This window comes from Cygnus olor, chromosome 8, assembly GCF_009769625.2.
Source record: "Cygnus olor isolate bCygOlo1 chromosome 8, bCygOlo1.pri.v2, whole genome shotgun sequence".
Classification (NCBI taxonomy): domain Eukaryota; kingdom Metazoa; phylum Chordata; class Aves; order Anseriformes; family Anatidae; genus Cygnus; species Cygnus olor.
Genome location: NC_049176.1, coordinates 9,579,015 through 9,603,117, shown reverse-complemented (window position 1 = coordinate 9,603,117; position 24,103 = coordinate 9,579,015). Strand labels below are relative to the sequence as shown.

The 24,103-nt window shown below is 43.0% G+C and overlaps 2 protein-coding genes across 7 annotated transcripts in view; both read left to right on the top strand.

The window, feature by feature from the left end:
• The window catches only part of SUCO (SUN domain containing ossification factor), a 40,778-nt gene extending 28,973 nt beyond the window's left edge, over nucleotides 1-11,805 (top strand). For 4 of the 6 annotated variants that reach the window (XM_040565100.1, XM_040565099.1, XM_040565097.1 and 1 more), the window contains 9 exons: nucleotides 1,317-1,391; nucleotides 1,893-1,986; nucleotides 3,012-4,175; nucleotides 5,065-5,152; nucleotides 6,548-6,652; nucleotides 7,984-8,138; nucleotides 8,449-8,540; nucleotides 9,651-9,706; nucleotides 9,857-11,805. In XM_040565100.1, the coding sequence (XP_040421034.1) occupies nucleotides 1,317-1,391; nucleotides 1,893-1,986; nucleotides 3,012-4,175; nucleotides 5,065-5,152; nucleotides 6,548-6,652; nucleotides 7,984-8,138; nucleotides 8,449-8,540; nucleotides 9,651-9,706; nucleotides 9,857-10,303 (2,276 nt within the window). In that variant the 3' untranslated portion in view covers nucleotides 10,304-11,805. The remainder of the gene's footprint in view (nucleotides 1-1,316; nucleotides 1,392-1,892; nucleotides 1,987-3,011; nucleotides 4,176-5,064; nucleotides 5,153-6,547; nucleotides 6,653-7,983; nucleotides 8,139-8,448; nucleotides 8,541-9,650; nucleotides 9,707-9,856) is intronic. The other 2 variants (XM_040565098.1, XM_040565096.1) reach the window with 1 other exon arrangement.
• Nucleotides 11,806-13,768: 1,963 nt separating this feature from the next.
• Nucleotides 13,769-24,103, top strand: part of FASLG (Fas ligand) — an 18,067-nt gene continuing 7,732 nt past the window's right edge. Inside the window, exons 1-3 of the mRNA XM_040566004.1 lie at nucleotides 13,769-21,542; nucleotides 21,842-21,887; nucleotides 23,748-23,801. Of these exons, the coding sequence (XP_040421938.1) occupies nucleotides 21,153-21,542; nucleotides 21,842-21,887; nucleotides 23,748-23,801 (490 nt within the window). The 5' untranslated portion in view covers nucleotides 13,769-21,152. The remainder of the gene's footprint in view (nucleotides 21,543-21,841; nucleotides 21,888-23,747; nucleotides 23,802-24,103) is intronic.

Here is a 24,103-nt window from a genome sequence, read left to right as displayed (position 1 = left end):
TGGTGGGTGTGGGAGGAATGAGCAATATAGGGCCAACTTTGGTGTGTTTATAGTAAGGTGCTCTTTCACTGTTCTTCACTTTCTAAATAAGCCTACATGTTAGCTATATTATATATGCCTATATGGAGCAGACTCTCTTTGCGTCTAGTTTTGTGACTTTTTTTATAAAGGAAAATACTGTTCTACTTCATAGTTCCTTTATTTAAAAAAAAAAAAGGTAATCTAGATCAGTGGATGTGTGTTACTGTTTTCTCCTGGTTGCCGTGACTGATCTTGATGATAACTTACACTTCAACATTCAAGGAACAGATTTTCTTCAAGTCTTAAAAAACTTTGAATTGTTATGTTGCAGCAGCAGCAGAGTTGAAAGTCTGATTCAGGATTAATAAGGCTTGCACACCAACAAAGTCAGTTCAGCCTAGTGTTAATGAATATTTATTCTTCTGTTTGTCCTGCTGTGGGCATTTTGTCTTTAAAGGCAGAATTCTTATCTTGTACATTTAGCAAATGACATTTCTTGACTCATTTCTTGAGTGCTATCATGACAAATGATCTAACCTGTCTTTAGTAGAATTCCTCAGTTTGAGTGTTAAAGCTCGAAGTACCTGACTCGGGGCTTCCCTCAGTGGTTCACACTCTTTGTTTGAACAGTTGTCTGTCTGTTTCAGTGTTCCCTGGTTTCAGTGGGCTGATGGTCAGTGACAGCTTCCTCCCACTTCTTGTCTTTGTTAGAAAGTCTAGCTGGACGGTTTAGGCTTGGTGTAGCTGATGTGGTGGGGAAATTGTTGCATTTGTTCTGTGAGGGAGGCCAGATAGTTCCTTTCTGCAGGAGTTGCCAAAGCTGATGTAGAAAAACTACATTTAGAGCATAGTCTAAGGCAGTGTTTAGAAATGTGTACTGACGTGTGCATTGGCAGCTATTTGGAATTACTGGGGGAACTTTTGGTGAGCTGCTCGAGACAGCTCTGCCTGAATGCCTAAACAGAGTGGTACTGTGCACTGAGCTTTTCTTCAGTGGTTGTGTATCCCATTTCCCATGTAAACTGTATTTTAACTGCCTAGAAGCTGACTGAAGAAAGACTTCAGTAGACTGTGACTGGTATTAGATACTGGTTTTCAAATACAAGCTTCTAACTTATAAACAGAAATCTCTTATCCTTTAAAAGAAATGGATGCATTTCTTGTAATTAGAATGACTGGTTTTTGATGTATAATGTGATTAATTTCAGGCAAGTGTTACATAATAGCAGATTGTTCCATGGTGATCTCTGAGCCTTCTGAATTTGTCCTCATTGATCAGTTGGTTTCCATTTCAGATGCTATCCTCAGTATGGTGAACATTGCTGCTAATATGCTTGGAGCCAAAACTGAAGAGAATTCTGAAGCTGAAGGTATTTATTTTTAGACTAAAAGCATTCTAGAAAGTCTTATTTCCCTTTGCTTTTTTTTTTGTTTGCTTGTTTTGATTGTCTGTGAGGAGCTCGATGGTCTGCATTGAAATGATTTTTCTTCACCATCTTTTATGGCATGCATCATCAGTGCTGTAAAATACTTATCCTGTTGACTGCAAACCACGGAGTGAAGAAGTTGAATCTGCCAAGAAGGGAACTGATACAAATACCATATGTTTGTTCAGCTATATTCTGATGAGACCTTTACTCTGTGTTATTCAGCTTTAGTTGTAGAGTCTAACTCCTCCTTCCTGGAAATATTTTGAGACTGTCCATAACATCTGATAGTTAAACTGTTGTTAGTATTTTCAAATAATTGGAACTTTAATGACACCTGCAGTTGTTGCTTTGTTAGAGTTAACATCTAACACCCCACCCCAAAATCATGGAAAATAAACATGGTTCTTGAATCTTTGTCCTAATTCTTCCATCCTGCAACAGGGAACAAAAGCATATCTGAAAATGTCACTGCCGCCCCTGCAACTTCAACAGCTGCACCAAGACTGCCTGAACCAACTCCTGTTCCTTCACCAGAGTAAGCAATTGGTGTATTTTTGAGCGTTCTCCTAGCAGAGACTAGCATGTACCGGTCTGGAATCTTTGGTAGTAGAATGCTCTGATACGGCACACTGCCTTAAACAAGTAAAAATGAAAGTATTTGGAAGAAGTATGGGAAGTTACTAACCAGGGAAATTTATTGCTTTAGTTACTATTTGTAGCTCTTTCATTACGTGTTTTAACACCTGACAAAATGTCCAAATGCATCACTAATGTTTTCAATAGTTTGCATTAGTTTGTTTAGAAGAAGTAAAAGGAGCATTTTGTTCTTTGTGACTCTTGCAGATTTCTTGGATGGCTGCTGCCTTGATATTGTTTGAGGTTTTGCAGGTTGTCTCCTGCAAGGAAGGCTAATAGGAATGTAAGCTATAGTGCTGGAACTTAAAAAAAAAAAAAAAAAAAAAAAAAAGTTTTTGAAGCTTGTATTTTTTGCTAGGCTGTCCTTAATGAAAGCATATATGCAAAGGTATGGAATTGGGTGGGGAACGGGAGTTGTATGTATGAAATCTGCGCCTTTTTTAGGTGATTAGTTCAGAGTTGATTTGGCTGCTTAAAGCTGAGACTCCAGGTCATAGATGCTAAGATATGACTTGTGCTGCATATAGTGGTTTTATGTTTCATTAGAGACCAAGTAAGATCAGCTGGAAGATTTTGATTATTGCATTTGAAGGCTAAAGTAGAAGAGTAAAATGTTTGCTGTGTATTAAAAATAAATAAATCAGTGGTATTTGAACTGGCAACCCCTTTTCAGGATAATGGGACATATCTGATTGGGAAGGTCTTGCTGTTTCAGAAGCTAGGGTTGAAATAAATTGGTGGAAAACCAGGATGGAAATATAGTAGAGAAAAATAACTTACATGATTTGTGACTGCATCCAAACTGGCCTTTGGTCATGGGAATAAATTTCACGAATTTTCTAAAATACCCTACTTTTGCAATCTTCCAGAGTAAGCATGTAAACCTGTTGAAGTAACATCCTGTCTTTAACTTTCTTCTTGTAGACTTATTACTACAGATATTCCACAGATAGATAAAGAGCAATTAAATGTGGATTTGACAAAAAGTCCAATTGTTCAGCTAGTACAAGAGTACGAAGAAGATATAAGCCAGTCAACAGTAACCTTGCTGCCCAGTGATGATCAGGAAGAAGAAGCATCGGCATGGTTTGAACTTGAGACAGACAAATATTGCTCTGACTTGAGAACAGCATGTTGCATTTCCACTTTCTCGGAATATCTGTTTAAATGGTGTTCGGTTACAGCAGCCATCCATCGGCGGCGTAGTAAGACTGAAGGTAAACATAAGCAAGATTACTCTGCTCATGCTCAGCAGCCACAGGCAGTTCTGACTGAATCTGTGCATATGTCAATAGATGAGCCTCTGCCTGAGCAATTAGAGAGCAGAGTTGAGAGGCTGCCTGGATCTACTGCTGCAGTTGACTTCAGCAGTGTGGTCCATGAGGAGATCAGTAATGAGACCACAGATGCTATTGAATTGGAACCAAGCCATCCTCAAACTGTCTCTCAGTCCCTCCTCCTCGAAGTTACCTCTGAAGTTAAGCCATTGCCAACAACAGAGATGGTGCTGGAGCCTGCTAAAGAAGACTTGGGCCAGGTGGCACCAAGGGGGACTCCCCCAGTGGATACAGCTGAGGTGAGTGCAGAAACAGAGAAGACTGAGAGCTCTGCTGCAGAAGAAACCCCTGTAGTTTCTGAAACCAGTGTGCTCACTGAAGTAAAGGAGATGAGCACGCGAGAGACTATTGCTACGCCGATGATTTCAAAGCCTACAGAGACTGTTCTGCAGCCTGAACATACAGTGGGCATGTTAGCCAGCGATGCTGGGGAAGGGAAGGAAAGCACTCCAGAAGTGCAGAAAGCTGTTTTGTCTCCTGTTGAGTCTTCTGTATCTGCTGAAACGAAGGAGGATGATCAGGCAACTGAAGAAGCTTTTATGTCAATTCCGGTCTCTGGGGGACCGCAGAGGACAGCTACAGACTTCTATGCTGAGTTGCAGAATTCAACAGATCTAGGCTATGCTAATGGAAATCTTGTTCATGGATCTAATCAAAAGGAGTCCGTCTTCATGCGCCTCAACAATCGAATAAAAGCCTTGGAAGTAAACATGTCTCTCAGCAGCCGTTATTTAGAAGAACTGAGTCAGAGGTAAGTCTGAGGAAGGATGGGAAAAGCCTACTGTACATAGACGTGATTTTAGTCAACTGTGCAAGGGAATTACACAGATATGCAAAGGAATGTATGGAAGGTAATACAGTGGGAAGAGCTTTGTGGAAAATTGAGGAAAAATACCTAATCCTGAGAAGTTACCAGAGACCTAGACGTGTGGTTAGCTAGGGTTCCCTTTCTGTGTTTTCAGCTACAGTCAACATTTACTTTGTGTTGATTTATTTTTGAATTGCTATGTTTTGGGGCTTTTTTTTAAGGATAGAGTGCTGCAAGCACTTATCCTTTCTGTAATCACTTCAGCAAAAGCGCACATTCTCCTGTTGCTGTTAAATTGAGTGACACACACCTTCAATGCCTTCTTCACTGGGCTACTCGGTTGGTTGCTTCCACATAAACTACTGTGTAATGACTCTTGTTGAAGCATGGGGAGGGAACCCAGAACTTTGTATGAGGGACGCGTGTATATTAGTGTTTCATCTGTGGTGATCCTCAGCTATAGGACAACTCGGAAATGTACCTATTTAAGAACTGGTTCCAAGGAAGATCTGTTACATTTACTGTTGTGCTGTCTTGGCAGTGAGTGGCTTGCAGAGTGAATCCACTCCATAGTGAATGTCAGTAAATGAGCACTCAGTTCTAAGGTGTTGAAATTCTTTGACCTTAAGCTTAGCATAAAACCACACAAAGTAGAATGAAGTGTCCCTGTTCTATGTCTGAAACTAGAAAAGGACCACCACTTGAAGTTTAAATAAAGCTGTTTTGGACAAATGAGATTTCTCCTTGCATAGTGGTGTGTTCTGAAGACAAGTTTAGTGCTGGCGAGTTTTATGAACTAGCATTTCAGATCTTTATGCTGTTTTTGTTTTAGGTACCGAAAGCAAATGGAAGAAATGCAGAAGGCTTTCAATAAAACAATAATAAAACTTCAGAACACCTCAAGAATAGCGGAAGAGCAGGTATGGCTTGTTGAAGTACTTCGGTGTTTTCCTAAATAAGAAAGACTACTTTAAAGAAAGTTGCTAGGACGTACAGATTTTTTTCTACTGAAGGTGTTTTTCTTAGCTGTGTGTCTGCCTTTTAAAAGCAAGTCCATTCCTTGCTTCCCAACCATTTTCTCTGTAATAAAACTTTGCAGACACATTCCCAGTCTCTTTTAAAATAAAGCCCTTTCCCGCTTGTTTTTCAGTGTGTCAGTTGTCAGCTGTTAATGGCTAAAAGTCTTAAATGTATTTGTCAGTGGAAGTTACCCATGTCACTTCCAACCCTTGTTTCTTGGTTGTAGCTGCACTCAAAGCCTGTTTTTGAAAGCTTGGTTGGATTTTGCAGCTCTGATTTAAAATACAGATAGGCAATTACTCTGATGTTGCTGAAGAGAGACCTAACCTCCAGAAAGGGAGAGGGAGTGGTAATGGCATGTCAAATTTGCAATTGAAAGGGGTTGGGGTACATGTAGCAGAAGTTTTAGTTCCTTCTCTGAAATGTCATTAAAGGATGTGGGAGCTGAAGGAGAAGCTTCTGTTGTTTTTTTTTTCCCTGAACTACTGTCCGAGCTTTCCTGAGTAGCTGTCAAATATAGCATTAACTCTGTGCTGAATAATCACAAAAGCAATTGTGGATATGTCTTAGCAAGCTGAATCCCAAACACTGAAAATTTCTGAAGTATAATCCCAGGCAAGTAGTTAGCTCATTTGTCAAAAGCAAAGATGATCACAAATTCCCTGAGATCACACGCATGGTCTTTTTTGCGTGTCTTAAATATTGTCAAATGCTGGTCAGTCTGAGGTGCTCTTCTTGGCTAACCTCCCTTATGCTCTTCTCACCTTTCTCAATTTCTTATAAGATTAAGGATCCTGTTAGGGCTTTCTTCAGGAAACGATTGCTGCAAAGGGCTTATTTCTGGCTGCCGTGGGCTCCTCTTACTGGGTGTCTGCCCACCTGAGCCCAGAACAGAAGCCATATTTCAGCCTTTAGATTTCAGCTTTGCCTTGTCACCATCACACGTTTTCTGACATGACCGTACTTGGCTTCCTGATAGCCACTGCATGGAGCTGGCTACTTCTGCCTTTATTAAAGATAGTAATGACTGCAATGAAATGCACTAGCCATAACGTTACAAAACATTGCTTTATACGTAAAAATGCTGATGTTTTGAAGTGTTTATATGACTAATGCTGCATAAACAGTTTCAAATGATAAGTGAAAGCTGTGTTTGAAAAGAGTGCTAAATGGATCACGTGGCTACATCATGCCTGGCTGTGTCAGACAGAATGCTAATGTTGTGCAAAAAAAAAAGTCCATGGTATCAGAATCCTGACAACTAAACAGCGTGGGCATGACTCTCCTTAATACAGGATCAGCGGCAAACAGAAGCGATCCAGCTGTTACAAGCTCAGCTCACCAACATGACGCAGCTAGTTTCCAATCTGTCAACAACCGTGGCGGAATTAAAACGTGAGGTAATTATAAATCAGTAATATGGCACAAGAACTCAAGCAAAGGAAACAGATACATAAACATACCTCAGTTTGAAGAGGCCTGGGGTTTTTAAGTGAAGCTTTTCATTTGGGAAGGTGTCAGTAGTTATTGCTTCCAGTTCCTGCTTCAGCAGTTGGCCAAGGGAGGGGAGGAACAGCTGAGTAGTTTGAGCTGTCTTGTGCACAGCAGACTTGATGTAATAGTTTTTTACTAGAGCCCTACTAGTCCTGTGATTGTAATCTGGTCTTGTGACGAAAGAAAGAACTTAGGCTCAGATACTCAGTTATTCCAGCTTTCTGTAGTGCTTTGGAGTTGATACTTTTCTGTAAAACTGTTTTTAATTAGACTAAGCACTGACTTCAAAGTGGCAGTAATAGGATTTGTTGCACGCAATGTTTGAAACGTGCAGTGGGGAATGGTAAATTTTATGCTTCAAGAACTTTACTGCCATTTGATGTATTACATAACCAGTTGTATCGCATGGCTTTATGTTCTCCAACTTCAGTAAAATGGGATGCTTTACAGTGTCCAGCACTTAGACTGCCCACTTGAACACTAACAGGCTTGCAACAGGAGATGTGTGTGAGAATGTGCTGAACACTGTTGGAACTGGGCTGTGACAACAGATGAGTGCGTGGAGGGCTGTGCGTTTTGCTACTGGGTGGCAGACTAGCATGGCTAAAACACCCTTCTCTTTTCTTCTCTGGCTGTTGCGATCTTTGGAGATTAAGGGAACCTTGGCAACAATATTAGGAACATGTTCTTTCAAATGTTTACATTCTCCAGTCTGGGATTTCAAGCGGTTTTGTAAACATAACTTTTTTGTGTGTGTTGCCAAGAACGTGTCTTGAGCTGTTTCCTAACACTTAGTAGGGCTCCCTCGATGCCTGGTTGGCTAAGCTCCTGTTAAAGAGTGCTGTGCTTTTAAGTGGGATTTGATAGTGGGTGATCAGGTTATGTTAGACAAGCATCCTGGAATTTGAACATGACTTTCCCCGAACTCAGTTCTAGTCACCTGAGTCAACTAGTCTGAGCAATTTGATCGATGATGGTGCTGCAGTCAGTGGAATCTTGTCCTGCATTATCAGCTAGTGGTCTGTAGCTGTTAGTCCTTGAATGCCATATGGCCAACATACTAAATCAAACCTCTGGAAAAACTATTCCAGTTTAAACATTAGAGATAAGAGGGAAAACAAAAAGGTGACTTGAAAAGAACAGTCGTGTTCTTTTAAAGTTCTAGTGTTGAAAGCAGAGTGTAATGAATAATGCAGTGATACTGTTAGTCTTTAACAACTATATCAAATTCTTTCAGGTTTCTGATCGGCAAACCTACCTAGTGATTTCGCTGGTTCTCTGTGTCATTCTGGGCTTGGTGGTTTGTGTGCAGCGGTGCAGAAGCACGTCTCAGTTCTGTGAAGATTACTTCTCAAAAATTCCCAAAAGTAATCACTACCCTAGCCCCAAAAGGTAATGTATTTGCCCTTGAAACTTAATTGTTTCTGCAGCTTTTATTGATGTTCCCTAAATCTTCTGGGAGTGGGGCATCAAGCAGTTACTGCTCTGTAGTAGTGGTCTCATAGGAGCATTTTAGAGCTACTGAACTTAATGTGCCTTGATAGCTTAGTACAAAGATAGTAACTACTATGTCTGTTTGCCAGATTTCTTAGGGCACCTGGGCAAATGCTGATTCTGTCCTTCTGCCAAGGATGCCTTTCAATGGAAAAATGCATTGTCTTGGGAAAAACATGCATAAAACTTGTTGGGTTTTGTTTCTTAGATGTTTTTCCTCCTATGATGATACGAATTTGAAAAGAAGAACTTCTCTTCCACTGGTCAGATCGCAGTCTTTTCAGCTATCTGGTAAAGAAGGTATTATTCACATATATAATACAGCTAATCTCTAGTGTTACTCTTGACACTATACAATGTGTGTCTTATTGCACGTGTATGAAAATGGAAATCATAGGTTAATGTTTAAGTACACTGGATTGTAGTAGTTCACTTACGCATTCTTTATATGAGGTGGTTCATAAATGTTACCAGATGCTCCCAGAACTGTGCTAAATAAAGCTAAAATATTAAATCTAGGATAAACACTTGTAGAGGTATAAATGATGGCCTTCTTGTTAGTTGTAACAATTGATGCAGGTACTCAAGTCTACAAAGCTAGGAAGTTTATACCAAGTGGTATTTTGTAATGCCAGACACAGAAAGCCTGAATGCCCTATTTGGATGTCCTAATGGCCAATCTTGAAACTTGGCAGATATTTAGGGATCCAAATTGAAATTTTGTTACTGCAGCTGATAGACCATTTGTCTTGGTTCAGCTAAGAGGATTGAATGATCTGGTCGTTTGAGTATTCACATTAGACTGGGGACAAATGAATTTTGATTTCTTAGGCCATCATCATCGTGCAAAACCAGAAGTGGCGTAGATCATAGTAACTACTGATTATTGCAGTTGATGCTGTGCTTCTAGATTCAGCATTTTCTTCACAGTTTTTTGTACTGCGCAAAAATCTGGAAATTTTGACTTGATTTGGGAACATTGCAGTAAAGATGAGCTAGGGCTTAGACTATTTTTTTTAAGAATTGCTCTTTTTCAGTCTTCTCTGCTGTTTAGGCTTGGAAGAATGATTTACAAAGCACTAATGGAGGAACAGCAGACAGGTCTTATGTCAGTCTGAATATCTATCAGTGCTTCTAGCTGCACATGAAACACTTATATTGTTAACAGTGTATTTTTGAGAGGCCCACTTCTGCCAACCATCTGTCCCTTTTCCCTAAGGGGTGTTCTATGCACTGCTCCTATGGCCCAACCTGTCAGAAGGTCAGGAGTTTCCATGTCTGTCACTGCCAGCTGCCGTGACAGCAGACGGGAATTTGTTAGTGTCAACTTCACTTTCTATGTGCTCGTGTTGAAAATTGCTTTGTTCTAGAGCTGGCAGCGTCAGTAAACTCTTGTGCCCTTTCTTACAGTGGATCCAGAGGACCTGTACATCGTAGAACCCCTCAAGTTCTCCCCAGAGAAGAAGGTACAGTAGCTGCAGAGGCAGGCCGAGGCTGACACATTCCTGCCGGCAGGTGGTGTGTGTCTCGGCTGCTCTCCTGGCTCCTGGGGTTCGGTTTTATGCTCTGCTTGCCTGTCAGAAGCTGACTGTTTCTCTTTTTACTTGTGGTTTCAGAAAAAGCGTTGCAAATACAAAAGTGAAAAGATAGAGACTATCAAGCCGACGGCAGAGCCTCCGCATCCTGTAGCCAATGGGGAAATAAAAGGAAGGAAGCCGTTTACAAACCAGAGGGACTTCTCTAACATTGGGGAAGTTTATCACTCTTCGTATAAAGGTCCTCCATCTGAAGGAAGCTCAGAAACGTCATCGCAATCTGAGGAGTCTTACTTTTGCGGCATTTCAGCTTGTACGAGTCTGTGCAATGGACAAACCCAAAAGACAAAAACTGAGAAGAGGGCTATAAAGCGAAGACGGTCTAAAGTTTCAGACCAAGGGAAGCTCATAAAAACTCTAATACAGACTAAGTCAGGGTCAATGCCAAGCCTGCATGACATAATCAAAGGAAACAAAGAGATAACAGTGGGAGCACTTGGTGTCACAGCAGTTTCTGGACACATCTAAAACTAGCTGAACTTCTCAAACAGGAGAGTGTTTGTTCATTTGAGAACAGTCTGTGGTATTCTGTGGGAGGATGGTGGGAGACGAAGAGCTCAACTAATTGGAAAGTATTCAGAAATTTGGTTTCTGCCTTTTTAAATAGATGGGATTGTGTCAATCTTGGCTATAAGCTGCAGCTTTACGAGGCTGATAATTTCCTATGAGAACAGCTTGGGGGGAGGGAGGGCAGGGTTCATTTTATAAAGGTTTTTTCACAGTTCCTGGGGCGGAGATTTTTTGAAACCCAGTTTGTTGGGTGGAATAGGGATAAAAGCCTAATCCTCTTCCTTCAGCTTTGTTCCTATTTCTTGCACCTTCCCATATTTATGTGCCTTTTGTCTATTTATAATGCCACTGGAAGAGGGGAGATACAATTGTTTGTCATTTGATTTATTTTGTAATTTCTCTAGCTTTTTTTGAAGATGCAACACTACAGTGCTGTAAAGGGACATGTGTTGGCCTTCAGCTGGACTCAGTAATGTGGACTGGATACTGTAAAAATACTAAATAGGTGGACTTGCTTGATTAGATCCTGGTTTTGCAAACTCAGTTGAGAAAAGTGTCTCACTAGGGTTAGTAGTTAGATTTATCTCCACTTTCCGTTACAAATCAGAGCTGTAGTCAGAAGTACTGAATGAATGACTGTTGCTCTTTAGCATTTCTTGTATACGCTGGGATCTTACACTGACGAATGCGTTTGTTACCTAAACTGACTGCTGTAGTTCTCCAGGAGAGATGAATGGGGAGCGCTTGCTGTTTCTGTGCGAAGAGTTTAGGGGAAAGCTCAGCTGAAGAACGCGAGGGTGAGTTGGTGCAGCTGGCAGTTTTCCAAGCCAGTTCTGGATGCGTTGAGTTTGCAAAGCCTTGAAGTCTACCCCATCAGGTTGGTTCAAAGTGGGTATTTCCATGACATTTGCTTTTGTATTGGCTAACAAATGTGCAGTGTTTGTATGGTTGGTATTTTCATATCCAAGTGTTTTTTATTTTGACTGTGACTGTATATTTGGATACTATAGAGTGTGTGATTGGTAAAATGCTGTATGTATCTGAGTGAGTGGAACAAAAGGTTACTCCTTTTGACAAATGTTACAGGTTCATGTTGTAAAAAATAAGTTAACTTATTGAGCACTTTTAGTGGTACCCTTTTTAACAGATCTAATGCCTTTCCTGGGTATTGTATGTAATGTGACTTATTTAAAGCCTTTTTTTTTTTTGCTGCTTTCTTGTTAGTTTATGAATACTTTAGGGTGATGTACTTTTGGATTTGATCTGCACAATTAGCCAGTCAGAGCACATGAATCAGACTTGTTGAACGTGAATTCAAAAGGGTTTCAAACCTGAATGAGGAAAATACATACCACCTGAGTGCAGCATACGATGTTGTGGAACAAGAGTATGTAACTACAGAGCTGTAGTGCCATTAGAAACTGTGAATTTCCAAATAAATCTGAACACTTTGTCTTTAATTTAGTGGTACTTTTCCTTTGATAATCAAACTTGTAGCATAATTTTACCTCTGAGAAGGACTAGTCTTTAAATTTCCATATGGAACCAGGACAACTTATTTGTAGCAAGCACAGCAGTGCTGTGTGCAGCCCAGCGCCAAGATCGCTGGATGTCCAGCCTCTACTTCTCGTCAAATGAGACTTTCCCAGTGCTAATTTCTCTTGACTGTCTCTTGAATCATAGCACTCCCTGTGATGAAGTTAAAACGAATTGAATGTGGGGTTTGGTGCAGGATGGGGGCTGCTTTTGGGGGGTGTGGTTTTTCCTGGTGTGTGTTTTTTGTTTTAAATTACCTTCCTTCCTTTTGACGCGTCATTTGTAGGAAGTCTGCTTTCCTTTACTGCCCTGGCTGTTACTGAGCTCTTCTCATCAGTAAGAATTCTCACCAGTAAGAATCGGCTGAAGTTGGACACTTCTGAATTCTTAGAAAAGCCCATTTAATCTTCCCATGAGAGACCTCAAGTATGCTGATAGGTATAGAATGAGGCCAAATGAGTCATGATGCAATATGCTGGTGTCAAATGTGTCTCTGGTTAGGGGTTTTTATTTATCCTTGGTTACTGCTTGCCTGTAAGCATTAGATGAGGGGAAAAAAGTGTTAAACCAGTGATGGTCGTATATATTTATCAACTATATGGTGGGAGTGTGTAGCTCTGGGGCACGTTACGTTTCATGGAAACAGCTACTTGAAGGCTTTGTAAATCCTGAGCTTTTCTGGAACTATGGTGTTACATAGAGAGCTGGAATCATCTTTTTTCTGTTTCATTGGAATGGACAACTCTTTTGTCCTTTTTTCCATTTCTTTTCCCTAGACTGAATTACCTCACTGCACTGGGGAACTATCCATGAAGATTACATGTAAATTATAATTTAGGAATTAGCAGCACTTTGCTGTGCTTCCTCATGCAAGAATTGTTTTTAAAAACATTTTATGTACTTATCCTCATTATCTTTTGGGGAGGTGATACTTAGCTTTGAACTGAAATGCCACTTTTTTCTGATGTTCTTTTGTTGATGGGATCTGTTTTATTTATACCTTAGGTGCTGGTAAGTTTGAGTAGGCTGTGAGTGTTTAATTTCCAAGTATATGTTCAAGTTTCAAAGTCAACAATTTCAGGTGTGAAACTAAGTCACTCTTAAACAGTACTTTATTCCCTGCAATCCGTCCTAAAGTTGGGCAGGGCTTAGAGATCTAAGAAGTTGCTGCATTCAGTGGGAAAAAGAATATCACCAATAAAGCTTGTCATGTAATGAACGAATAGGGCACATGTTATGGGAATAATGTACATCCAAAATAGAGCAGAGCTCTGTTTCAGGCGTATGGTTTGAGGCCACGTGCCTTGCAATTCACACTGGAGATATGGCAGTTACTATAAGTGGTAGCTAACATAGGGTCAGAAATAATTCTCACTCGGGCTCCCATGTTTCAAAACTGTCTTGGGAAGACCTCATGGTATTCACTCTTCTGAAAGTGTTCCCCAAAATCAGTATTAAAAAATTCATAATGTCATTAGCTGTGTAGATTCACTGTCCTGAAAGTTCCTTATTGTTCCTAAGAAACGCTGCCTCTGGACTCTGTCTGTAGATGCAGAGCTTGTTGGGCGTTTTTTTCTAAAAAAAAAAAAAGCCTTTTTTTTTGGTGCTGAGTCAGTGGAGATTGACAAGAGACATTGCTGCTAACAGCAGAGTTCCTCTGTCATAGGATCTGGTGCATGTCAATCAATGATCGACTCCATATTGCCATAATGGCCACAAGATAGAGCACAGGAAGTTCCGCACCAACATGCGAAAGAACTTCTTCACGGTGAGGGTGACAGAGCACTGGGACAGGCTGCCCAGGGAGGTTGTGGAGTCTCCTTCTCTGGAGATACTCAAGGCCCGTCTGGACGCCTACCTGGGCAGCCTGCTCTAAGGAACCTGCTTTGGCAGGGGGGTTGGACCGATGATCTTTCGAGGTCCCTTCCAACCCCTTCAATTCTGTGATTGTGATATTCTCGTGTTACCTAAACATTTCAACTATGTCCAGGTCTAAACTTTCCCATCAACTACTACGTGCTTCAACCACTGAAAAAGCATTTAAGGAACCTACTGACCTGCTTGTGCTGTTGTGAACTGGTGTGCTTGCCTCTGGCAATAGGATGGAGACTGAACCACAGCTTCCTCTTGCTCTGCTTGCTGCTTTTAATTATTTGTAACCGCTTTTTTATTTTTAAAAAAAGGCACACTCCTAAAGTCAAGTTCTTATTTGCTTAATGTAACCCTTTCATGTGGGCTCTTGAGTCATTTTTTACTTCCTATTTCGGTCTTATTAGTGTCACATTGACTAGCTTTCAAAACCTGATTCTTTGAAATCAAGACTCTCCTAAATTGGTCATAATCTATATAGAGTTGAAGGTGGCTTATAAAGCTTGACAAATTCCTGTGGCATTGTGAGTACTTAAAAGGAGGGCCTCGTCCGTCTTGTGATATTTCAGAAGGTTGGACAGTTCTTGGTGCGAAATACCAAGAAATCAGGATTGTGTAGTAAGCGGTGAGGACTGCATTACTGCTCCTTGGGAACAATCACAGCATTGGCAAGAGCCAAGCCTCTGGGGGTTAACAGCTTGCTCAAGCACCTGTCTTGCTTGCCTCTTTCCACAGGTGGGGCAGGAAGGGTGCTGTGTTCTCTCAGGTTTCCCCCTGGAGTGCTGGCACCTGTTGCAGGACCTCTCCTTCTGGGCTGCTGCAGTTGCTGTCCCGACAGGAGATGGTCTGCCTCCTCCTCCTGAGGTTTCAGATGTGCAGGGAAGAGATGAGTGTCCAGCTGCTGGGCAGCCTATGGCTGAGGAAGATTTTTCTACCCTTTAAACTGTTATAAAAGCAGATGCCCTGCTTTAAAAACACACAACTCCTTTTCCTGACCAGCTGGTAACTAAATAGGCATGACTTCCTGTCTTCATTGTGATTTCTAGAGTGCTTTGAGTCAGATTGTGCCAAGCTTATTCAATATAATGCATAACTTCAAAAACCAAATAAATGTATTGGAATAGCCATGAGAATTTTTTTCATTAAAGTACATCTCCCTGTAAATAAGTTATTAATCTGTAGGTGGCTTTGGCAGCAGCCAGTATAGTGAGAAGTGCAGCTGTTGATGATGTTACAATGTAGGGGTCTCCTCTTTCAACTTCCTAGGACATAGCTGTACCGCATGTGACGCGGGTGGACTCTTGTCCAGGATGCCACTGGGAGGTTTTGTGGAGCTGTTGGAGTCACCTGAGCTCTGCTGCAACCTCAGACAAACCACAACACTCAGCTAACAGGTCTGGGGATTACCTTAAGAAGCCTGTCACAGGGAAGGGAGCTGTTTCCTGTTACAAAATCTGTTGCACGCAGAAGCACTTGGAGCACTTTCTGATCTCTTTGCGCTGCAAATGTTTCCATCAGAGGACGGATAGTCACAAACATGCGCTGTATAGATGTATTACTAGCCATATCTGCCAACAGCTTCTTAGGCTATATACATTAAACATCAGTGGAAATCCAATATTTTTAAAATATGAAAACTCTGCTAGCTGTGTGGTATTGGTAGGAAGAGAACTATAGTATGAGGTGCCTTTATGGTGGCTTCTGCTTTTGCCAGCTTGCCATGTGAGATGAGATGGAACAGCTTAACAAGCTTCACTTAATTGGTACAAACATGTTCCACTTCATTTGGAACAATTAAAGTGTAGAGGTCTGACCACAAACTGCTGTGGGTAGGCAGCCACCAAGCAGCATGTCTCATCTCGTGGAAACCCTGAGTGTCGAACAGCATCAGGTACTGCTAAGAAACTACGGGGGTTTGCATCAGCTTGAGAAGAGTTAATGTTCCCAGGCCTTGTTTAGCTAACATGTTAGCTTAGGAAAGGATGGTGAAAATCAGGAATTTTTCCCATGTATTCCTCGATTTGAAAATGATAATCTTAAAAGCTGCCAAGGAGCTTTCTGCTGCTTTACTGCTGTTTCTCATACTGGCTCTATGGCCTGGGAGCTGCAAATGGTCTCAGCATGCTGCTTTTTGTTAGTCTCTTACTAAGTTACAGGTGGGAGGTAGGGCTTTTGATGAGGAATGGACATTAAGTTAATTCTGTGCCTTCTGGAGCTAGCAATGGAAAATGTTTGCCACCCTGAGGGTATTTTTTTCCTTTGTTAGATCTGGTGGCTGGAGGCTACGTCCAGCTGCTTGGGTCCTCTACAAAGTCACCGAGAACAAGAATCCCTGTCTGTGACTTTTCAGGAAAATATCTTGAAGCAGTAATGAATCTCTTTTATTAGCCATAACTTGACACGGTTACTGCTGAAATTTCAGGGTTGTACACACAGCCCAGAAAACTACCTGTAGCTCAAGATTACATCTCAGAAATGTCAGCTGCAGGTCCCTCAGTGTTCTGGAAGTTTGGCTGATGTGGGACATGGGTGTGGAGGTGTCTGTGTAATGAAATGGGACATACATGGCTGCGGGCAGCGCAAATGCTGGGGGTGCTGAATTTGCTCAGCGATGCAGAGCTGAGGGGTGAGCCTGGTGGAAGTTGGTGAGGACTGGTAGATCTCATTTTATTTTTTTAATAGGCTGAGAATGGCTGTTCCCAAGGAGGAGTAAAATGGTCAAATACCGACCCAGCCACGTAGGCCAGCAGAACCAGCTGGCATTTTCCAGGGCTGAGGCTGGCTGATGCGCTGGCAATGTGAGGCAGAGTGTCGATCCCATGTGAAGGGTTTGTGAATGCAGTTATTGACGGGAAATCAACATCTGTGTGTTCGCTGTGGTCTTCCTCGCAACCTCTGAGCGGCCACAAAAGCTTGTTCCATTTTCTCTCATGACTAAGTTATTGTACGTTATTTAATAACCTGCTTTTTTTCTTTCCTGTATATTCAAGCAATTGATCCCATTACCTCATAACCTCTGTACTTCATTTCCTTTCTTTTATTACAGATGCAATCAAAAGAAATGAAATCTTACTCTGCTTTCAATCGTCTTCTCAGCTGCTTTGGCTGTTTCCCCTGCTTGATTCTCTCCTGCCTCAGGTCCCAGACAGAAGGGCCCTGCAGAGCCCTGTACCTCTCCTGCTGGACCCAGGGCTGCTGCCCACTTGCTGGGATCACGGTGTAGTTTGCACGTGTTTAATGAACAAGAGAACAACAAAACCTCTTGCTTGCTGGAAGAGGGCCTTAATATGGCAATGCCAGGCCAGAGCTTTCAGAGATGGGTTTTGAAATCTGCTCTTGTGTGAACATGAATGTCTCCCTAGTGGGCTGTGGGCAACAAGGCCACATCTTTACACGTGCCTCATGCTTCTAGCAAAGAGTGGCCGTTGAGGAAATGAAAAGCATCACCTTCCCCTGGGAAAATGGAGCTGTTAAAAAACATGTAATAAAGAAACAACACTAAGATGTCAGCGCTCATCGCAAGGTCACAACTTGTGGGATGCTGCGTGATGCTGGGGCAGGAACGGCAGCTGGGCTCCAATCCGTGAGCCTTCCACTGCCCTCCTACCTTACTGGAAGCCCAAAGGGGCTGTGCAGGATCCTCAGGGCTGACAATTATCACCTACGTGGGCTGTTAAACCAGACCACTGCCTATCTCAAGAGTCAGGGCAGTGCAGGGCTGGTGAGACCTTTGCTCAATGGCAGAGATCTGGTACTGCTGGGTGAGTTCTGGTGTTTTCTGCACCCCTCGAAGGCTTCAATGGGTGAAGATACTGTTATGTCTGGAGGCAGTTATTCCCAAGCATCCATTCCACTGTTCAGTCAAAAACGTAATCCTTTTTTGTTATAAATGCTATCTCCTTCAGCTTTGGCTTCCAGTTAGTGGCTCTGGAAAGGCTTTTTCTGAGATAAGAGCCCTCCACTGATGGAAGTCTCGTCTCTCTTTACGGATTTATGTGCTATCTGTCCATAACACTCTGTTCTTGAATGAACCAAGGTGAACAAACACTTTTGCTGTCTGGCAGTTATTGCAGCTCCTTCCTGAACCCCTCTGAAGCTGAATATAAACTTGTAACATGAGTTGTGGGACTGTCTGCATCTTCCCAGTTAGCCTGGTGCTATGTGTAAGCTCAGACCCATGGACCCTGTGTGCTTTCCCTGCTGCAAGCTCGCGTCCAGCTGGGCAGCCTCTGTGTTGCTTTCAGACCTGTGGTTTATTTCTAGGATGTTATTTGCTATCTAAAGAGTTTGATCTGCAGTCTGTGTTCCTAGACTTGTTTTCTTCTGATTGAATTCTCTGTTCTTGTGTTTTTTTTGGCTATGTCTTATCAGTTATTTTAATCTGCAAATATTACTTGCAGTTAATATAATTATTTCCCAGCTCTGGGGGAAAGGTGTTCAAATAGCACTGTATAGAGGACAATGCCCGGAGTGAAATCAGAAGCCTTTTCGTGGATGGTGCTCTGCTTACTGTTTCCAAGATACCCATTAGGGAGCGTTAATGGGGTGCATCTCTCTTGCCCTGTGTGGCTGGCACTTAGTGGTTTTGTACTAATTGCTTCTCCTGGCTTTCGGGTTAATGTTCTGAAAACAACACACCCTTGGCTTTGAATGCTGTCTTTCTGAATGTTTCTTAACCACTTCTTCAGTTGTTCTTGGGTGTAATTTATGCAGCCTTGTAGGCTTTCAATACTTGCTTTTTAGCATTTCCAATAGTCAGTGTTATAATAGGAAATATTTGTTAATTGCTTTCAGATGTGTATCTGTCCAGAACCTTGATGAGTCTCCCTCCTATGCAGCGGCTCACACTGAACTTAATTGTATTTTTCTGTCAAGTATTAGATCTAGATCATTATCCAAGTTCTGCTTTCCTTGATATATATATAAAAAAAATGCATTATTTTGTCTTTAAACCTACTGATACGAACTTGTATCTGTATTTCTTAGCTGCTGCCTGATTCTAATTGCTGTCAGTACAAACTTTAGCATAGTGCTGTGTATTGCTAATAAGAACTCCCACCTTTCCTCTGGGGGTAAGGAGAGATGGAGGGAAGAATTCTTCTGAGCAAGTTATTTTTTATCTGTGTAACCATTCCTTGCGTTTTTGCTGATTTTTGGCATACATGATCCTCTGATAAAGGATAGGGAAAGTGTTTACATTTGGAAATCTTCTGGCAGAGAGACAAATAAGACACCCCTTTTGTCCTTATGTCCTTTTTCACTGCTCAGCTGTCCCTGACCAGTATTTTGGGTGAGAACAACCTTGCCTAAATTTTGGCTCCTGGCTTTCATTAATTCACCCACCCATTAAAGGAAAAAAAAAAAAAAAGCATCTTTATGAAAATAGGAAGCAGTGGGTGACTGATAAGTGCGCTTGTGACGTTTAAGAGAGCCTGCTCGTGTGCCCACAATCCCACCAGGATGAGCTGTCTGTGGTGAAATGTCAGAAAAAGGTGGGGGCTTAGCCTGGAGGGTGAAGACCTGTAAATGTCCCCGTGGAGGAGAGGCAGAGGTGACCCTGTTTCATGAGAGTACTTGGAGACCAAGGAAGTTCTGGGCTTTGGTCCTTGCTCCCTGGGCCATTACTGTATTTTATCAGCAGTTGAGGGGTTCCAGTGGTGTGCATGGTCCATGTTGGGGGGGAAAAAAAAAAAAAAACACAGGTATGGTGGTGCCATCATCCTCGTTGTTCTGAGATGGACTATGTTGAGGGTAGGCATGACCAGGCGTGAACTGCTGGAGGTGGATTTTTGCTACTTTTGTGTCTAGAAACCTAGAAGTACAAGGAAGACGCAGACAGGCTGCTGAAACTATTCATGCTGAGGATCATCACTTCAGCAAGCGGCTGTGGTGAACATCTTCAAAAAGCAGTGGGGTGGCTGGTGGTGCAGGGCTTTGAGGGCACATCTGACTGTTAGAGGTGCGGTTGGAGGCACAGCTCAGCCCTTGCTTTGGAGAAACCAGTGTGCATATGTTGTTGAAGCATGCTGTCCTCAAACTCCAGTTTTTGATGTTCCAGATCAAAGCCTCTGTGTTGGGGCTGCTTTCTTCAGCCACAAGAGACAAAACTCCAGTTTGTTCTTGCATTATGCATTTCCTTTGTTCAATACCGTCCCCCTACAAGTACACACACTTATGTCTGTGAAATGGAAGAGCAAATTGCTATGGACAGTGTTTTGAGAGTGCCTGTAAATCTATGGGAAATCTCATTGTCACCACTTAGATATCTGTGGCCAACGAAGCCTTAAATTGAGAAATAAAAATGTTCTTGTCTCCTCGTGGTTTTGTCCTTGCAGCGTGGCCCAAACTCTGGATCCTTTCTTGAAAGGTAAGAGAAATTCTATGAAGGTGTGTAGCTCAGCATCTACCCCAGGTTTAATCATGAGTCTCTCACCAAGGTTAGGCCCTGCTGCAGCACTCACCATTGTCATGAAGAGAAGATTTAAAAAAACAAAAAAAAAAAACAAAAAACACAACAACCCTTCCCTCTCTAATGCTTCAAGAGGGGTGTGGGATTAGAGAGAGTATTTGCAGAGGTAAGTGTGGCAGCAGAAGCTGCTGGAAGAGCCTGCTTTTGCCCCAGGGTGATGTTTCTGGCATTACAGTGCACTGCTTGCTCAGTCTGGCCAGTGCCCCCCTGTGATTTGGTGTGGTGCAGGCAGCCCATGGCGCTGGATGTGCTTAGGCTGTTAGTGCTGGGGCAGCTCTGCTGAGGCTGCAACACCAATATCTTCCTCTTGTCAATTGCATTGGTTTGCACAGCGGGATGGTGTCTGGAACCAGGGTGTATGCGAAATTATACCCAGGATCTGTGCCATAGGGTGCAGACAAGGTGGGATACAGTGGAGAGCAGTAACTTGTCCTCTGTGAAATGAAGCAACTCTTGAGTGCCTGCAGATGTACTTGGGATCAGGTCTTCATCCTTCTGCCAAGGGGATTGTCCTCAGCTCTGCCTCATGTGCAGGGTGCCAGAAGCAGAAGAGTCTTTGTCGTTCCCTCTGCTCGTGGTGCAGGACACCGCAGTGGAAAAGCAGCTGCCTCTGCCTGAGTGGGCTGCTGGAAAGGGTGGCTGGCCAGTGGGTGTGCGCTGGGCTTGATTACTCAGCCCCTGGCTGCCAGCACAGCCCTCGGGTGCGCTGCTAGCACTTTGCTGGGTACACCTGCTTCCCGAGGCTCGTGTTGTGCGAGCGCCGTCTGCCACCAGCTTCGTCCTGCTGTGTGTGTGTGCTGCTGCAGTGTGGGAGGAGCAGGCGGATGCCCCGAACTTGCAGACGAGGGCGGAAGCTTTTGGGGGTTTGCTGTTTCTGCTTGAGGCTTTCATAGAGTTTTGCAGCATTTGAGCTGGGTGTTCACTGCTGGAGTGATGCAGGCATATAAAAGCAGAGCTGGGTCTTCCCCCAGGGCTCAGTCTGGGCCAGCCCCAGCAGTTTTTGGCTGCCACATGGAAGATCACGCAAAGCACGTCCAGCCCATCCCACTTCCAGCCATGCAGCAGAATCTGAACTATATGTACCCACAAATATTTTGGGTGGACGGCTGTGCCAACACCAGTACCTCCTGCCCTCCGGCACCCCCTATTGCTCCTTTCCCACCACCGGTACCTGATCGGAGGAGAAAGCCAAAGAGCAACAGAGAAAGGAGCAGCATCGGCTTCCTGGTCATCTCTTTGCTGATCCTGATGGCCCTCACTGGAGTGGGGCTGAGCATGTTTCAGATTTTCCATCTGGAGAAGCAACTGGCAGAGCTCAGAGAGGTAAAGTCTGGCTGGCTGCCTGCAGAGGCTGCGGGGAAAAATTGGTGGCAGCAACGTGTCTGCCACGCCAGTGTGAGTGGGGCTGTTTATTGCTGTGGAGGACTGCTCTGTTGGTGACTGTGATATCTCTGGATGTCCTTTTGTTTGAGTGCTGCAGGGTCTCTCTCCCTGTATGTTTCTTACCACCTTGCAGCTCTGCCTGAGCTAGCCGTTGTTGAGGATAGTCTTTGGCTGCATCTAGATGATGCCCTTATGCTCTCACCCTGCTAAGAGAGCTTGTCGCTCTTCTTTTTTGACAGTCTGCCAGCACTGAACACATCCCTCCAGCTCTGGAGAAGCTCATAGGTGAGTTGATGTAGGTAGAGGAACTCTTCCTTGCCTGCATGTGTGAATGCTCCTGTCAAATTCTTTCCTCCTCTTGCAGCTCTGATGCTCTGAAAGTGCTCCCTTCACTTCCTTGGCTAAAGGAGAGCTTTATCTCTGGGGTATGGAGAAGGAGTCCTGTGCCCTGCCTGCTGGAGTGTTGGTGGTGTCAGCCATGTGTCCTGGGGCAGTCTGCCTCTGCCTTTGGGCTTCCCAGGCCCTAGTGGGGCACTGGTACAGGGGGGATTCTGCTGTGAAAATTAGTTCTGGCTGTCTTAACGCTCAGCAACAATGTGCATGGAACGAGGAGAACAGAGAACCAAGATGGGCACCACACATTTCTGCTTTGTCTCCTCGCTTGTTAAGATTTTGGGATGACATATAGGGTTTCGTTTTCTTTGGGGGTGGGGGATTCACTCGCACCCTTGAGAAGGCAACTTATTTTTTCCTAAATTTTTTTGGTATGCAGTCTTACTGCAACCAAAAGTAGTTGAGAAGAACCTCATTATATGGTGTTTTTTCTCTTACAAAATGTCATTTCAGTGAAATTGAAACTTTCCAAAGAACCTAGAAATTTCCCTAAATTTAGGGAAGAAAACAGTTTCGGTCTAAATGGAACAATTTTTAAATTGATATTTTGCTTTTTTGCTTTTTCAAACTATTATTTTTACTTTTACTTTCCACATTAATATTCTTAGTGATGAGATATCCTTTTAAAGAAGGCCAAATCAGAATTTTTCAGCTCTTCTAACGTTTTTTGACAGATTTGAAAAGGTTTTTCTTCTTTCCTTTCAGGGTTTTGGTTAGTAGGAAACTTCATTTATTTTCAGGTGTGTTCTGATACAGAATAAAATCAAATTTGGAAATAGAAAAAAAAAATCTGGAAAAAGCAGTCTCCTGGAAATTCTATTTTCAACAAACTTTGTAATCTATTTTTTAAGGGAAGGGAAGCTGTTGTTTTAACTGGATGCTTAGTGCTCTGACCACAGGCTGCTTTAGCAGTAATTGAACACAAGTCATAATTAGTAACCCTTAATTTCTTAAGGGAGATGGATAAAGCCACTGAAATAATGTAAAAGAGAAGGGAGAGAGAGGAGGGAAATTTAATTGGCTTGAGAAAGTATGTTTTTAAAGTTTGAGAACTTGATGCTTTGAAGAAGATGCTGAGAGGAAGGGCAAGATGGAGCGGGATGGAGTCCAGTCACTGTGACTGGCCCATGTCTCCAGGGGCACCCAAGCCCTCCAGGGAAGGCAGAATTTTGCTACCTGTGTTCTGCCTCTCTGAGGACAGAGTTCTGCCTCTCTGTGGGGCCAGCAGGACCGTTTGTAGGACGTCTCAAATGTCTTTTGTCCAGTTGTAAGGAGGTTTGGTACTCAGCAGCCAGATTTCTACTGCCTTGGGGACTTCTTGGCAGTGCTGGACTGGAGGGGGGGCAGTAAAATAGGCTCCTCTATGACAGCACATGACCAGTCACCTTTGTATGGAAAAAGATGCTAGATAAAGGGGCAGTGTTGTTCCTGTCCTAAACCCTGAGTGAGAGGCTTCTGCTTGAGCCCACTGATGAAGCCATTTTAAGATGAAAATTCTCTCCTTGCTCTTTTGTTTTTCCCCTTGCTTTTGGTCATGTCTGAATCCTTTACTTCATCTTTTTTTAACTCTCCCTATTTCCCTGCAGTATTTGTCTGAGCACCTCTCTGCCTCTTTACATTAAGCCATGGTGCCTAGGTGCCTTGTGCTACCGTGAATCTGCACCCTTTCACCTTCATGGGCACCTCCCTTCTGCTCTCTGGGCTGGCCTTTCCATCGAGCATATAGCTAATGCTTTCTCTATCTTCATGCAGGGCAGGAGAGACAGGCAGCGAAAAAGGAAGTGAGGAAAGCGGCACACTTAACAGGTATGTGCTGAGGGCCCAGCAAGATGTGGGAGCAGAGGATGGGGAACGTGTGTCTGGGGTGAGAGGGCAGCCTGGCTATTGTTGTAAGGAACTGCCTCATACAGGCTTTTTCAGTTTCCTTTGGTAATGTGTGTGCTCTGGCAGCTGGAAGTTACCCCCGCAGCTGGAAGTTACCCCCACAGCTAAAATCTCCCCCTTATTCAGGCTCTTCAATGAGAGCTCTAGTTTTTGGGTTGGGCTTTTTGTCTGTGGAGTGTGTTGGGCAGAAAGCTTTCAGAAGCAGCTCAGCACCAGTTGAGCAC